The sequence below is a fragment of the Ochotona princeps genome, chromosome 32, assembly GCF_030435755.1.
Source record: "Ochotona princeps isolate mOchPri1 chromosome 32, mOchPri1.hap1, whole genome shotgun sequence".
NCBI lineage: Eukaryota > Metazoa > Chordata > Mammalia > Lagomorpha > Ochotonidae > Ochotona > Ochotona princeps.
The window spans coordinates 5,430,062-5,446,973 of NC_080863.1; the positions used below are offsets into that span (position 1 = coordinate 5,430,062).

Here is a 16,912-nt window from a genome sequence, read left to right on the forward strand (position 1 = left end):
GTAAAGCAATAGGCACCTATTGCCTATTGCCTATCCCTAGAAACTCCTGTTCAGCAACCTTCTGTCAGTGGACACCCCACAAGCTCCACCTGGAAGGGAGTTATTGATGAGCAGGGGCACCCGAAGCTCAAACGCTGGTTAGGATGCCTGTGTGCCGTGTCATGGTGCCCAAGGCTGATTCCCAACTCCAGCTCCTGGCTAATGCAGTGATGGTTCCAATAACTGGATCCCTAATTCCGACATGGAGGACAAGGGCTCAGTTCCTGGTTCCTGGCTGTGGTCCAGCCCAGTCAAAGGCCTTTGGAGAATGAATCAGCCAATGGCAATAAGTGCTTGCTTTCGTTTTCATTTTTCTGCATTTTGAATAAATTAGGGGAAAAGAGTAGGGGTAAGAAAGACAAGTTATCCCAAGACTGTCTTAGATGTAGCTATATGAAAATTCTATTCAATGCATACATCAACTCATACATACTGAGACCTTGAAGCAAGCTGAGAGTACAAAATACGTCACTGATGTGGGCTCACTTTTGCTTCCACTGATAAAGATGCCATTCATGCTGCTTTTTGAAAAGAAGGTTCAAGTAGACCATAGTCACTGAGCACACCAATGCCAGAAAAGCCATACACCAGAACTGACCTAGACAAATCAGGACGAATAATAAACAAGCCAACGATTTCCGGCAGAAAACACCCACCAATGCGAACAAGCTGCCTCACGAGGGTGGCAAGCCTTTTCCCCAGCCTTCCTCTATAGAGCTGGCAGTCCCAATTTGTTGAAACTTAACCCATCGGAAAACCAAATAATCATCTACAGCATACCTATAAAAGTGAACTCACAGCAGAGGTTACTTTAAAAGGAAATTCAGAATTCTTGTGGAGATGTGAAAAGTGTACTCCACAAGCCACATTAATTACAATCAAGTAGTTTTCACATTAAGAAAAAAATATTCCTGGAGTTGTGATTGCGTGTACTCTATGCAACAGCTATAACGTAGTAAAGAAAGTCAAAAAAAAAGTACTTATTTGATTAAAATGCCTCTTATTGTTCATTTCTCAGGGAAGACACGACACCTGTTTAATCACATGCTATAACAGACACCTGGCTTGACTAAGACCCTCATGAGTGTATTTTTAAACTGTACTGCTCAGAATCGTGCCTACTTCTTGCTTCAATCCACGCACTTGCCTCTTCCTTCTACCGTCTTGCCAGCCCAGTGGATTCTACTTAACTTTCTTCATACCCCCCCCAGAAGAATGCACGCTTAAAATCTATGTGGTCAGACCTCTCGATCTTAAGAGCCTTCAGTAAAAGGAGAACACGCGGGAAAAGGTGAAGATAAATACCTCAGTCCTCTAAGACTCCCTTCTGCTTTTCTCCAGGACTTACGTGGTCACTTGCACAAGACCCGAAATTACTCCACTTAAATAAGAACGCCTGGCGCCAGGACAGCAGTGTAAACTCACCAGCAACACAGACAAGAACCCATCACACCTCCTAGGGCACCCCTGGGCCATTCCTCCCAGAGTCAACTCCTTCCCAGGGTTCTTCACCCCGCAATGCCATTGCCTGCTCTGCGTCTCTGGGTCATCCAAGAAATCCCGATTTGTGAGGTCACGCCATTATGACCTCACATTCTAAGTGGAATGATAGTCAGGGCTGGAAATCTGCTTTCCAGATTTATTTTATATTCCTACTGCTATATTCCCATGGTTTTATTAAGAATTCAGTTGCCTATGATCTCTTGATACTTATACCCTCAAAATACACAAGGAAAGTCCACTCTGTTTTCCCAAGTGATATTCACACTGCTACCATGACTGCCATCATAGGTCCACTTTCCAAAAAGAAAGAAACCCTACAGAAGACAAATTTCCACATCTTGTGGCATGAGGCATAAAGCCCTTCAGAAGCAGACCCCCATTTCCCTTTGTCTCATCTCACGCTTGGGCCCACACAGAGACAAGCGTGCTCCCCCAGCACGGACACAGGCTGTTCCCATGCCACTTTGATCCCCCCTTCACCCACAAGCACCATTCTGCAAACTCTGCCACACTCTACAGAGCCCGAGCAAAATAGCAGCTTTCCCAAGAACCACCCTCCAATTTTCCCTCTCTGGCTTTCGCAGAGTACTGGATAAATGCTTCTATTACAGCACAGCCTTTTAAAACCTCCACCTCTCACCTGCCACTGTGGTAAATTTCACTTTGAATCCACATCATGACAAGGGCAGGCTGAAGTCGCTCCACAGTGCTCTCATGAGAATGCAAGCACGGGGTCGTCCTGGTGACCACATCCTCACTGTCCATGCTCTATCATTAACAGCAAGTGGCACTAACCTTCTCCATCCTTAGGACTCATCCTGCAAAGTCTGGCCTCAAGTGCTTCAGCAGACAGCAGCAGATACACTGGTGCATTTTTAAAACAATTTCTATTTGGGGGTGTGTGGAGGGACTGATTTACTCCATAAATGCCTGAGCCATCACTGACGCTTTCCAAACTTTGCTGTAGTGGGGAGCTGGAGTTAGGAGTGGGAGACAGATTTCAAACCCCAGCAGTGCTATGTGGGAGATGCTTACCTTCATAACCACCACGCCAAACACGCACCCTGTATTTAAGTCTTCACGTTAAAAGGTTAGATTTGGATTTAACCATGGTAGCGAAAATGACACAGCAGCAGAAATAACGAAGTCAAAGCTCTGGCCAGCCCTGCATTTATGTAGTCTATCCTGAGAGCGATGCATAGCAAACAAGTCATCTCTTTTAGCAATACACCGCAGCTAAGGAGCAGAGTAAGGAGAATTCCGACTGATGGGACACCATGTCTCAAGTCACAAGAGGAACCGAAGGACCAGGAGGAGCACCCCGGCCCCCTCGAGCACTGGGTTTACAGACAGGTGCCCGACACCCACAGTCCGGGAGAGGTTCATGATAGAAGGCAGCTGAGCTCTAAGTGTACTGGAAGCCCATTAAATCCTGAAGCATACGCTGCTTTTGAGACAGCAAAGACACCTTACTGGCCATGATTTTATACAGCATTTATTTCCCAGACACTATAAAGCCAGAACATAATCTAACTCTGAAAGCAATGAAACACGGAAAATGACTCCGAACAGCCTCAGCTAGTCCCACTCATTCACCTAACGGAATCTCACACGTTACCCACTGCCTGGATTGGGAAACTGAGGCAAGGCGGTATCTGACTGTTGCAACTGCAGCTCCTAAGCCCTGTATGCTCTCCTGCTGCTCATCTGGCTGGCAGTTGACAGAGTTGAACAGAGGCCAAGTATGATGTGTTTTCCCCAGAAGTGCGGCTTCCCTGCCATACCCCAGGACACCTCCAGTTTTGGAAGTACTGTATGGTTCAAGACCCAGTGGGGCCACTCTGAGCAAGTGTGTTTTCACTCAGCAAAATCGTTAACATGGAAGGATTCTGAGCAGTGGGAGATGTCATTTGCATCTTTGCAGTGTCACTCCAATGTTTCTAAAGTAGACTGCAGGAGAGCAGGCAGGGAGCCTGGAAGGAGCAGCAGCAACACTCCAGGGAGGAACAGCTGTGGTGGGGCAGCAGTACTGTTCCAGGCAGAGTCAAAGAAGGCTTGCCAACCGGTCCTGCTAGGAGGTGCGATTTTAGGCTTGGTAATCGAAAGAGCAGCATGGCCACCAACTAAGACAGGAAAGATCAAACTTGGCACAGGTTGTAAGGAAAGAAGTTGCATTTTAGACATGTCCACTTTGACATGTCCCCTAGCTAACCAAGTAAGGATGAGGGTGGGTGAAGCATTCAAAGACAGGTGTCAAGGGTTCAGTCCACTGGTCCACAGCAGGCCTTGGCATTTTTCCTCTTAAAGGTCCCAGAGGATTTTGTGGTCCAGTCTGAATTTTCAGTCACTCCTGCAAATCACAGAAAACTACCAGGGCTCTTAAGAGAGCACTCAGGCTCGTGTTCTGATAAGACCATTTCTGCATAGGAAAAACCACAGCAGTACGAACTGAGGGCAGAAGCCAACTACAAAAAGCACCAAAATGGTACCATGAAATTCTTGGAGTTTTGGTCCCTCCGTCTGGTGCACATTTTGTAACCGGTTTCATACTTAATGCTAGACAGAAGTTCACAGCCTACTCTTCAAGCCCCCATTGAAAAAGTCATAGAAAATCTCTAACGCCCTTTAAAAATTATTTCTAAGGGAAGCAGTATTTGAAAACTACTGTAAGTACATTTGAGATTATTAGTATCAAAATTTTACTTCTGTATTTTTTAAATAAAGTTTAACTTCCTGGAATTCGATGTGATTATGCTGTAAGATTATGGGCAACTATTCTTCATGAGCAAAATGAGTGAATGCATTTGTTTGAATTATTTGTAACCATTTAAAATCCTTGCTAAACTCAAATGAAAACTCCCTGGGTTTTTCCTTAATGTTACTGAACAATATAGGTTCTCATTTTTTACTCAATTACATGAATTGAAAGAAATTTCAGACAGTTCAAAAAGCAAAGATAATATTTAATAACTATGTCACTTTAAATTCCAAAAGGTTGACCTTTTCCTCCTCAGGCTGCCAACACACAAACAACAAAACTTTGACCTCAAGCAACTTCGGAACATCCATATCCATGGCTTCAAATATTATTTTTATATTGAATCAGAATCAAACGGCATATTTTTCAAAGGACATCACTGCCTCTCCCTCATCCTGCCAACATCTCCTGGAGGAACAAATAACTCCATGCTCTAGAAAATGGCAATGACCAGAAACCCAAAGTTTTTCTTTTCTAAATTCCCAATGCAGGCACAACACACATTAGTGCAAAAGGTTGTTACACAAAGTTCATGGAAAATGTGTATTATGAAAAAAGTTATGCAATAATTTGGGTGTACTCCTAAGGCTCTTTGTTCAAGGCTTGGTCCCCAATTCTTCTGGTAATGATGAATGGGTTAAAGGTGGAGACTTGATCTCGGGATCTAGGAAGCAGGTCTTCTAGCAGGTCTTGAGGTCACAGGGCTCACCCTCAGCAGGTAGGTCTCCCCAGAACAGCTTTTAAAGGAGCCTTACACCTAGCAGCTGGATCCCGGCTACTCAGCTCCTGGCGTGACCCTTCCCTACACATTCCGCCATCCAGCCCTCAATGGACTCCAGATCAGTGGGATCACACGACTGTGTAGACGAACTTCCAAACCCAGGGAAGAAAAGCCTTCATTCCTTCATAAATACTTTGTTACAGTGACAAAAGCTTACTAACACAACCAGGACTAGAATAAAAGAAATTTACACCACATAGACAATCTTTTAATCTGGTTTTCTATGAACTGTTTAAATGTTTTGTACTCAAAGTGCATCAGAAAAAGCAGCTTCACTTTGTTTAAACCTTTGTAAAAAGGTTTTAATTAACCATTTCCTATCTCCTCCTCCCATCCCAAATTTTGCTTAGCTGACAGATCTGTGCAGTAAGATATATCTTGTACCACAGAAATTTGAGAAACAGCCCTGGGATGGTCTAAAGTGATGGAGATCTGAATCCCATCAGCGGCCCAGGTGAAATGACCACTCGATTTCAGAGAACAGAGATGGGAGGCAGTCCCGTCATACATACAGCTTCCTTAAAAGAAAACCCAATGCACAGCCTTGAACAGAAGGCACCCCCTCCCCGTACCAGCACCTCCGAGGATGCCTGGTGGCAGGGCCCAAAAGCCAGTCAGATCCCCAGCAGATCAAGACTTTGAGCACCTTTGATGGATTAAGAAGTGAGTTTACATTGTTGCCAGTCTATTCGTACTTCTCTTCGTCTTCCGTGACTGTTTCCAAAGCGGAACAATTCTGTTACTTCATCAGTAACATAGTCCCCACTCCTCCAAGTGTGTTCCTCCGCCCCACCCAAGCTGGACCAACATACTCTGAAGAGCCATACCAAACTTGGTGCAGTAACTGTTGTGAGAGTCTGATCTGGATGTCCTGGGTGCAGCTATGACCACAGCAGCATCTCCCTAGCCACAGCCTTTGCTTTCTGACCAGCACCACAAAGGCACAGAGCTGAACCACTTAGTTCCCAGCTATCTGCCACAAGAAACCAACATCAGTCATGAGCCCAGAAAACACCCTGTACTCGCGCTTTGTGACTTCCACAGAACACTGACAGTTCAGAATGAAATTCAGACACACATACTACTCTGACCTCACTGAGGTGTTAGCCCCATAGATATTGTCATTCTTCCAAAGGAAGGAAATATGTGCCTGATGACCAAGTTTGAAATGTTACTCATTTGCAACACTAGAATATTACTTGTTTTTTTTCTTAGTGCCTGACTTCAGTTAACACCCAGCCTAGCATACATAACACAAAAACACTAGGAACCCAGCCAATCAGCTCTACGGCAATTGTGTTTAAACTTAACTCTTCTATTTCATTCATGTGGGTTATGGTCTAAGCATCATTCTGATTTTATATAGAAGGACAAAAAAGGAAAAAGCACAGTTAACAATAAATAAACCGAATCACTCATTAGAAAAACACTCAAAAAGCCAAAACAAACCTACCAGGGTGGGACGTCCACTCAGAGGGTACACTCATTCCTTTGAGGTCTGCAGGAAACATAACCCACAACACTGGCAAGATCCTTAACATTCATTTGTAAATTTCCCCTTCAACTGTAGTCAAGTGACCTCACAGTGCTGGTTTCACATCCTGAATTCCTATATGTGGAACCAGGGCCAGTAAAAATCAGTCTTAAACAAGCTTTCCATCAGGTCTCTCCAGTCCTCCCAAAAAAACCTTTGCCCCAGCTACTGAAAATAGAAGGCAGCAGGCACAAGTCAGGCGGCTATAATGGCAAAGGTGTAACCAGCCCCTCCTAAGCCATCACAGGTGCTTGAAGTCCTGTCCTGCTAGGGACCAGCCCGGCTCGCTGCTCCTGCCCAAACAGATCCTCAATCCTGAAACCTGCTGGGGTCACCAACTGCAAGTCACCCAAGAGATGACGTTTTGGCACCTTGTCACAGTGTTGTCACATGCTAGTCACTTCACAGCAACAAAAATGCCTGCAGAAATAACTCCTGCTGTTATCATTTTAAATGTGCCAAAGTTTGGGATGATGTTACCCATGAAGATATCACAACTTGTTCTCTTGTAAATACAAATACTTTTTTATGTTAAACACACACACACACAAATATTTCCTGGTATTTGGGATAAGGGGTGGGAGTATCCAGAAAGGAGTTTAAACTTAATAGAGGGGGAAAAATAAGGCTCTGAGAGGTGGAGTAACTTTCCCAAAGACACAAAGCTACTTATACACACAGCTGGAATTGAAACACAACCGACTTTAATCCTACTGAATTTTCCAGAATAAACAGTTAATTGTCCTCAGAGGGACCTTAAATGAAATAGAAAGGCCAGATGAATAAGAGGAAATAAAATGCATGACTTTGAAGGCTCAGATAGAACAGGCCTCCTCAGGCCGCTGACAAATTCTGTTGCTATTATACCTCAGTGTCCTCACCAGTAAATCATGAGGGCCATAATACTTGCCTTTGAAAGGGTTATTGTGAGGATCAGATAACCTAGTCATTCAAACAGAGCTGGGATATCTAAAATACCCTTTAAGGTTCTGCTTCCAAGAATTGATTTTATAAAATACAGAGTGGGGCCAGAGATCACCCTAACTGCCCAGAATACATTCAGGGACCATCTAGCGATGGCAAAAACACACATACTTCATAGCTTGTGCCACAGGCAGTGAACAGATCTGCAGGGTGTGAAGGCATCAGTGAAGAAAAAGTTGGCTTTGTTCAACCCCCAACATACCACTTGATAGTGGAGAACATAGATTAGGCACTCGGCACAGTATCCATGGCAATGTAGTGCTGCATTCCAGTGTGCCAAGGCAGACAAGAGCATTATTCCTTCACCCAAACCTTTATGACCATAGGACGCAGGAACACATACCTCAAAACAATGTTTCATAAAATTCTAGTGCTCGACTCTGAAAATTAGAGCCCTCCCTCACACGGAGGCAACTTTCTAACGTTCACGTATTTCTCAAATATGTGTTCCTTACTTAGAATCACCTGGAAAATTACTATAAAGCCAACTTTTCCAGCCCCATCTCAGACCTAAAACTTGAGAACCATTTGGTTAGCTATAATCTCAACCATATAGGATATAGGCTAAAACAAATGTAGAGCACTGCTAGACTAGTGGATTGAGAACTGTCAAGTGTCTTTATGAAGAACACTGTAATTCTCAAAGGTCAGAGTCTGTAAAAATAACTGGTGAAAAACACACATCCCGGACACTACAGCTGAGGATTCACAGGCTGTGGAGTGCATGCCCATCTGGGAACCACAATGGTACAACTCCAAGTCCAAGGTCCACTGGTTTTGCTCATTCTCATCATAACCACTTTGTGTTGGGCGTTAAATAAAGGATGTGATTGCTGAAGAAATTGAGTCATGTTTATTCAAAAAAATGAACTAAGGGGGTGTCACGACTCGAAATGAAGATTTAGCTTTAGAAAGGAAACTATGGGGACTGGTGCCATGGCTCAGCAGCCCAGTCCTACACAGGCACCGGCTTGTGTCCCGGTTGTTCCACTTCCAATCCAGCTCCCTACTTATGGCCTGGGAAAGCAGAGAAGTTCCAAGTCCTTGGCGTCCTGCACCCATGGGAGAGCTCTGAGGGGGCTCCAGGTCTCTGGCTTCAGATTAACTCAGTTCTGGCCACTGTGGTCACTAGGGAGTGAATTAGCAAATGGAAGATTTCTTTGTCTCTCCTTCTCTAAAAATCTGTCCAATGAAAATTAAACTTAAGCCAAAGGTAGCAATCACTAGGAGGAGGGGGCCAAAAGAATTCATCCAATACAAAAATGACACCCAAGTCTTGAGGGCGTAAAGCTACGTGATTTAAGCCCAACAAGAAGCCAGCATCACTACACCACAATGGGTAGAAGGAGCAGTGAGAGGGTTGTGGAATATTGAGGCATGAAGTCATGTTTGAGATTTGACTGAGTTAAATGGCACTAGACAGACTGATTACAGGAGATTTATAAGGCCCTGCAAATTGTGGCCGACAAATTAGTTATTACGTAAGTCAAGAGGATGAGAGGGAAGATGGACCATTGCCAAAGCCCAAGTGACAGGAACAAAGGACTTCGTACAAGGTCATTAGCACAAACTGCAAATGTAGTAACCATTTATGTATGGATAAACGAATAGTGTGTTGTGGTGAGGACGACTTCAAAGCCTGTGTCTGGAACTAGGGAGTGAATCACAATACCTTCCACCCACCCTTAACCAAGACTAAGACAGACTGTTCTGGGGAGGAGACTAAGTGTTTTGTTTTGCCTACCCAAATTACTTGGGTCTCATAAACTCCTTAGAATGTAAGATGGTCTATACTTAAAGAAAGACTTAAGGAGATTAGCAAGACATTCTCTAAACTGTATAGTTATAAATTTATAAGCAGACTCCTTATACTACAGAAAAACTCAAAGCATCATTCAGAACCACAGGAGTAATCAAGTTTGAAGGTTTCATGGTAAGCCAGAAATAGACACATTCACTAACCAAAGGGTCTTCAGTCTAACCAAACCACTATTCTGAGTGTAAGTATCTAAGTACCTAAATAACTAAATAAAACTAGAATGAAGTAGAATAGCATCACACTCCTTCAAAACCATTCCGGTGCATACTCAACACAGTGCAGACTCCCTGGCACAGTGCCTGCTACCCCATTCTTAGTGCCTGGATTTGCTCCACCTGGCCAGCAAGTTTCAATCTCACTTTCCCCAGGTACACCGAGCAGCCCCTTTGCTGGTACTAATATTTCTTTAACTTCAAATGCTCTCCCTTCCCAGCATTTAAAAATCTGCTCATTCTTTAGGGATCAAACCAAGCAGCGTTGGGTAACCTACGAAGACCCCTGATTAACATGATTTTATAGTCACATGGCATTTGTTACACCTCTAATAAGAAACTCGCTCATGTCTTGAGACACATGAGATATATAAAGGGATGCTACCGAGTTCAAGGAAAATAGTTATTTTTTAAAAGATGTCCTCAAAGGGTTTGATGAGTAAATTTAAAAAGATATGCCCTCGAAGGGTCTAATAAGCAAAAAGACAAGCAACATTTCCCCCAGAAATCTCAGGATTTCTGACTCCTAAATCTTAGAAATTTTCTGTTGGCTGAAAGCACTGTGAATCGCACGGACTCTTCAAGCCAATGGACCCGGTTACGTCGCATATACCAGTTCTACATGTACTCCTGCTGGAATACATGCAAGTTCCATTTGCTTTTCCCAACTACAAACTCTAAAGGACTGTCTGAACCAGATGCATTCTGGGAGGACCTTCCTTTTCAGCAAGTCTCCTGCACTGAGGCGCTCAGGCATCCCTGTCTGTAGTTTCCTAGGAAGACAAAAAAAAAAAGCACAGTGCAACTTGTTTAAACCGTTTTCTGCCATGCACGGAAGAGAAGCAAAAACTGAACAAGATCAAAGGACACTGACTGTTAGAGCATCAGCTGATGTCATTTGTTGACTTTTGAGCTGTTTGGAAGAGGAGTTAACTGAAGAATTCTGAGCCGAGACAGGGGATGGACAAGAAGACTAAAGCATAACCCCAACTGGCCCTACTGCATTAGCCGTGGTTGTCCTGTGGCTGTACTGTCCCCACTACTCGCGGACATATATGCACAGACACAGCATCTCTTACCTGAAAAGTCAGAAGTCTGACCAACTTTTAGGTTTTCACTTTAAATGTGTTGTTTTGACTTTAATCAAGAATACTCAACCCAAACCTGCTTCCTATTTTAGAGTCCCTAAGTCACAGGTTAGAATCTTTCAGCCTAAGCCAGCTGTGAGGACAGAACATTATCTTGTGACAAAGCTGCTAGGATTTTCACTTATGGAAAGTATCTCCACACTGCTCCTTGGTCTGGCTGCCTCTTGCCCCTCTTTGCTCAGGCTCTGTAAATATGGTCCTCATCATGGGTGGGGTCCTGGAACTTGGCGAGCTGATCTGGCATTTCAGATGCTGTGGAAGTGCTGTGGATACATTATCACAACCCAGAAAAGCAAAGAAAATGAAAGGATAAAAGCATAAAACATAGGGTTACGTTTGCTTTCATGATCAAGGCCACACAGAGTTCATCTATGTATGAAATAAATTCCTCAGAACTCTGGGCTCAACACCAGTTACCAGAAGTCAGACTTATCCTGAAGTTCTACATACATTCAAAACAAAGTTCAACTACAATGTTCTGGGCACAGGCACACATTTCCTTACCCCATCAGTCCTTCCAACTTCCTTCATGCTACTGTTTCTGCTCATTAGCGTGGCTCCCAGCAGTCTCTCCCATTCACTGATAACATGCCAAGTACTATCCTCTACACCCTCTTAACCATTCATTTAGGAAACATTTATGGAGTGACTATGTGTCAGTCACAATGGTCAACAAGGCACAGCTGCCCTTTGCACTGTGGTTTGAGATGGTTTTTAAAAGCAGTCATAACGATGGTAAAGATGCAAGGTGCAACAGGAACATGCAGTAGCAACTAAGACCTCTACAGAATCGAGCATGTGCAGAGAAAGCAACACCGAGACTGATGCCCGAGACCAACCATATTGGGGGTAACCAGGAATGTCCAAGGCAAGAGAACAACATATCTGGAAAAGCAAAAGAAGCACACTGCTAGAACCTTCTGGGATGGAGGTGAGGAGCAGCTGCCGACTGGGAAGGCCCAGGTGGACAGCACCATCCAAGTGTTGGACATCCCATTTGTTCAAGGTCCATTTACTAAATCCCCACAAAAACAGACAAGTGACAATTATTAGAAAATAGTCAGTAACTGAATCCATTACATGCTATCCTAGCAAGAATCATACAGGAGTATTTTCAAAAGTTCATGTGAAAATGGAATTAAAATGTAAGCTTATTCTTGGTACAAGAATAAGGAAATTAGGTGCATATGGGTCCGTCAAACATCTCATAATATAAGAACGTATGGATTTCAAACACTCTTGCACCTATATAAACTTACGTTTTAAACCTATTTGTCCATAAAATTTTCAAATTACTCTTCACATATTACTGGAAAAGATCTCATATGCATTTTTGTAGGTCTTTCTAGAGGGGATGAGCAGTATGATTACAAACAGTGACACCAAGTGAAACCGTCAGGATCCAAGACAAGCCAGTGGAGAAGATCCTTTGGGTCAATATGGCTTTGCCACTACCCTCATCTCCCCATAACTTTTGCAGAACTTGCTAAAACATTTTGATTAGTCAGTGGTCATCACCAGCAAAATACAACAGTGTAAGATATGCATTACATTCCAGTTGTAATTTTCTCATTCTAAAGAAAATGAAAAGAGTGGTAGAAATAAAATAACTACCTTCAGATATTATGACTATATAAGTATATTAAGTAAAAATGTTAGACTAGGGGGTAGGTGTTTAGCTAGCAGTTAAGATGCTGGTTAGGATGCCCCTGACCTACCTAGGAAAATGCCCGAGTTTGATGTCCACTTCTGGCTCCTTTCTCCAGCTTCCTGTGAATGCCATCCCTGGAAGGCAGCAGCAATGACTCAAATAACTCGATCTCTGCCACCCCCCGTGGGAGTCGAAGGTGGAGTTCCAGGTTCCTTACTCTGATTGGGCGCAGCCAAGACTCAGTTGGAGGCATTTGGGGAGTGACCCAGTAGGTATTAAAATTATAAAAACCAGTTTAATAGCTCATGATGGGCCATTCAGAAAACATAGTTCAGAACAATTCCACGAAGAATAACATTTACAAAGCACCTAGGAATAAACCTAAGTACAAAACTTCACTGAGAAATAATTGAGTGCCAAATAAATACTATGTTCCGGAAATAAATATTATAAAGGTATTATTTCTTTCATCAGAAATGCAATAAAACTCAAGAGTCACATAAAATACAAAACCATAAAGGATTAGAAGCAAGCACCAGAGTGTCTAATTTTCCCCATAGAGAGGTATTTTTAACTTTCACAATAGCAGAAATCACGGTTTGACAGATTTTAGCTGAATGGCAATAACACCCTCAAGCAAACTTACAGTGACAGATGTAGAGAAAAATTCCCATGAGGCCAAGGACAACACTATCCACCATACATAAAGGACTTCCGTGTGCCTCCAGGAGAAAAAGGAACATGCCAAAACATGGGCCCAAGGCACGGTGCTCAGCACTCCTCACCATATCCTGGCTACAGAAGCTGCTTCAGTCCCAGCCCCTGGAAATCACTCACCCCAGTGTCTGGTCTCAGCTGACTACAGCAGGAGTGATCAAAGGATAAACTCCATCCAAGAGTTGGCTCCTTCCTACAAATCTGGGATGCAGATATTCATGGCACTTGATAAAGGAAGGGCTGGAGTAAAGGGCGTGGCAAACCAAAGAAAGGTAGCAGGAAAAGTAATGGGAGAAACAACAGGGTGTGCACGGCAGAGCAAAGGGGGCCCTGGAGCTTCTGTACCTGGAAGCTCCGACTACCCATTCTGTGCTTGGATGCAACTCAAAGCACCTGTGACCTCTAGCACCTGTAGGTTCAGTCCATTGCAGTCACATTCCAAGTAAAACATGTAGGCAAGTAGTTCAAAGAAACAGGTCAAAATTAGACACACAGAAAGATGGCATTCGTATAAAAGTTCAGGTCAAGAGCATTTGCATTTGCCAAATCGACAAAGCTAAAAATGGCACACAAGAGGCAAGTGTGTTGCTGAGTCCTGCATCGGAATGCCTGGGTTCCAACAGCCACCTTGGGTACAACTGCACTTCTCTAATGCAGTCTGGGAGGCAGCAGGGCAGTGAATGGCTTCTTGCCATCTACATGAGACACCTGGCCTGGCCCAGGCACACATTTGGGAAATGAAGCAATAGATCAAAGCTCTGTCTGTCCCCTTCCGTCCCTTTCTCCCTGTCGCCCTCTTAAAAATGAAAATACCACCATATGAGAATATACAATAAGGGATGGGAAGAAATACAGGTTTTCATAAACTGGAAGCAAGAGCACAAGCTGAAATGTAAGACCTTCATTTAATAACTCTTAAAGAGGCACATGCCCTAATAGGAAGCAGCAATTATGCTGGTAAGCATGGACTTTAAGGAAGTAATTACTAAGGCACACACACACAAATCACTTCAGGGTGTTCAATGTAGTGCTAATTACAGAAAGATCACAAAAGAAACAATGAGGGCAGTCACTGTGCGGTGACTCAACAGGTGAATCCTTTGTAAAGAAAGGAGGTAGAATTTAGCGAAGGGAGCCAGACAAATATTCACTGAAACGAACCTTTGGAGAGGTGCAGAGAGGGGGTCAGGCCATGGGACACTCTGGGGTAAGAGCTCCAAGAAAGCAGAGCAGAAGCCCAGGACCCAAGGTGGAGCATGGCTCGTGTGCTCACTGACGAGCTAGCATCAGATGCACCTAAAGGCCGAGTGAGCAGAAGCCCAGAAGACACGTGTCAGGAAGTTTGGGACACACAGCAGGTGCAGATCACTTGGTGACCTGCAGCCATATGAAGAACTCGGGCTCATACTCCAGGGGAGAAGAAAAAACTAATCAAATGGATCAAAGACTGAAGTAGGGAGCCCAGCGTGATAGCTCATAGGCTAGCTCCTTGCCCTGCAAGTGCTTGGACCTCATTTAGGAACTGGTTCTTCCATATATCCCAGCTGCTTCAATTCCTATCCTGCTCCCTGCTTGTGGCCTGGGAAAACAGTGGAGGATGGCCCAAAGCCTTGGGACCCTGCACCCATGTGGGAAACCTGGAAGACACTCCTTGGGCTCCTGGCTTCAGATCGACTCAGCTCCAAACATCACAGCCATTTGGGGAATGAACCAGCAGATCTTTCTCTCTGTAAAACCTTCCTTTCCAGTACAAATATATTTTAAAAGCTGAAGTAGGGTACAAGGGCAATACTGTAGAAAACCATGGTGACTTGAACCACAGTGGCATCAGGAGTGCTAAGAGTTCAATCAGGACTATTTTAAAGACAGAGCCGACTACATTGCTGAGGTGTGAATCCCAGAGACATGGTGAGGTCACTCTCATGCATTCCCTACAGTTGTTACATGGACCACCAATGGTATCTATGTCTGTACCATACTTTGAAGAAGTATTGATTTCAAGTAAACTAGAAACAGTATAAAGTCAAATTTCTTTTGGTGTTGGTTGTAAGTATATGAGAAAATCATCCAAATAAAATTTTTCTGGTTTGATCTGTCAGCAAGGCTGCTAACCATACATTCAAACGGAGAGAGAACCAGGAAAGAGGCTTACAAGGAAGGGGTGAGAAGTTACGCTCAGAAACTTGGAACAACCCAAACAGCAACGATTCAGGTAACACATGCAAACGTAACCTTCGTAGCCCAATGGATGGCACACCACATGCAAAATGAAAGATGTGGAAATAAACGGTACATAGGAGATGCGAAATGCTACCGAACCAGCCATGAGCAACCTCTTGGCCACTGACTGGAGCAGAGGCCAGTTGCCTACTGGGTCCTCGATGTCTGTTAACAAGCGTTCAACGTCTGCCAATCTATGACAGCATGTTTTATAAAGTATAGCTTTCCTGTAAATACCATTTAAGTTTTTATTGAGGTAAAATAGATATTGGTATGCACAGTTCAAGAGTTGAAAGCTAAGTACAGTAAAAATCAGAATGGCCTGTAAGAAAATGATCATGCTTTCCTCTTGATTCTAACAGTGTAATTCTCATAGGAAACTGGATGAAAGGAAGGTTTTTAGGTCAAATCATTTAGGCAGATGTTTTATGGCTACCTGGCAAAAGCTATAAATGAACATAGTAAATAAAAGGAGAAACTAAACTCAAAGTCCTCTGGTCAGCTCTAAGACTCCAGTAATTCTCCACCCTGTTTAAGAACAAGGACTGCCTTGCACTAACCTGAATCAGGTCAACTTGCTTTATCCTGGAGACACCGCACCATCCATGAGAAGGACGGCTCCTGGGCAAGGTGATAGCCATTCTGGGAATGAAGTGACAGCTGCTCTGAACACCTGTCATGCAGGTATTATTCAGCTCTCCCATCTCTCCAGGGAAGATGGGATCGTGGATGGCTTTCAGTCACCCCATTTATGATCAAATGGCTGAAGCGGCCACTGCCAGCGTGGAATGATGCAGTGCCATCTGACATGGCTCCATTGGAATTCACCTCACCGCCCTGAGTCGGCTCTCATTTCTACAACAACCTTCTGCCAACAATGTTAGCTTCAGCACTGATGTCACAGAAAGCCATGGCTCCACGATGTGATGAGGAAACACTGGAGGTGAAAAAATGCCCAGAAGTCAACAAGTGAAAGAATCCAGGTTTCCTTGAAAGGAACCTGTCTGACCCTCCCTTCTTCGTTTCTGCTCTCCCAAAGCATTTTTGTAACCAAGGAATGGAAGAGTCCTTAAACAATCCTCTCCCCCCACAAAGCAAAACACAGTAATTGGAGATGGCAAAGTTCTCTTAAGGGACTGCAAACCACAGAGTCCCATCACCGTCTTTGACCTGTTCGAGTTAACCGTATGCCCAAAGGCCGTGCTTTGTGTGTTCCCTAGTCACCCCAGTCCCCGAACATTCCACAAGCCAAAAGCCTGAGGAAACGGGCTCACACAAAACTAACTTGGAAAGAAAGGGCAGGGAGAGGCCCCTGGAAACAAAGTCTCCAAACACCACTTCCTGCACTCAGCTGTCTCCTCCCCAGCCCCTGACCCAAGCTTCTCCCAGATGCCAACATGGGAGTGCACATACCACTGACAGGGTTCTACCTGGTCACTTCAGCCATTTTTCAGCAGTCATAATTCAGAGCTTGGACAGAAAAGACACTCCTAGCCAAATGTACTGAGACAAAAACCCAGCTGAATGTTTCTGAAGAACAATTTGT

General features: G+C 44.0%; 1 protein-coding gene across 7 annotated transcripts in view; it reads right to left on the reverse strand.

Moving 5' to 3' along the window:
- The window catches only part of PSD3 (pleckstrin and Sec7 domain containing 3), a 342,030-nt gene that overhangs the window by 174,369 nt on the left and 150,749 nt on the right, over positions 1–16,912 (reverse strand). Inside the window, exon 1 of one of the 7 annotated variants that reach the window (XM_058657450.1) lies at positions 15,927–15,945. The exons of 3 other annotated variants lie outside the window; for them this stretch is intronic. Coding sequence is in view for 1 of the 4 variants with exons in the window: in XM_012928752.2 (XP_012784206.2) it covers positions 1,465–1,487 (23 nt within the window). In the remaining 3 variants the exon portion in view is untranslated. Of the gene's footprint in view, positions 1–1,464; positions 1,603–6,534; positions 6,558–12,496; positions 12,515–15,926; positions 15,946–16,912 lie in introns of those variants that run through there. 3 more of the 7 variants (XM_058657446.1, XM_058657448.1, XM_012928752.2) reach the window with 3 other exon arrangements.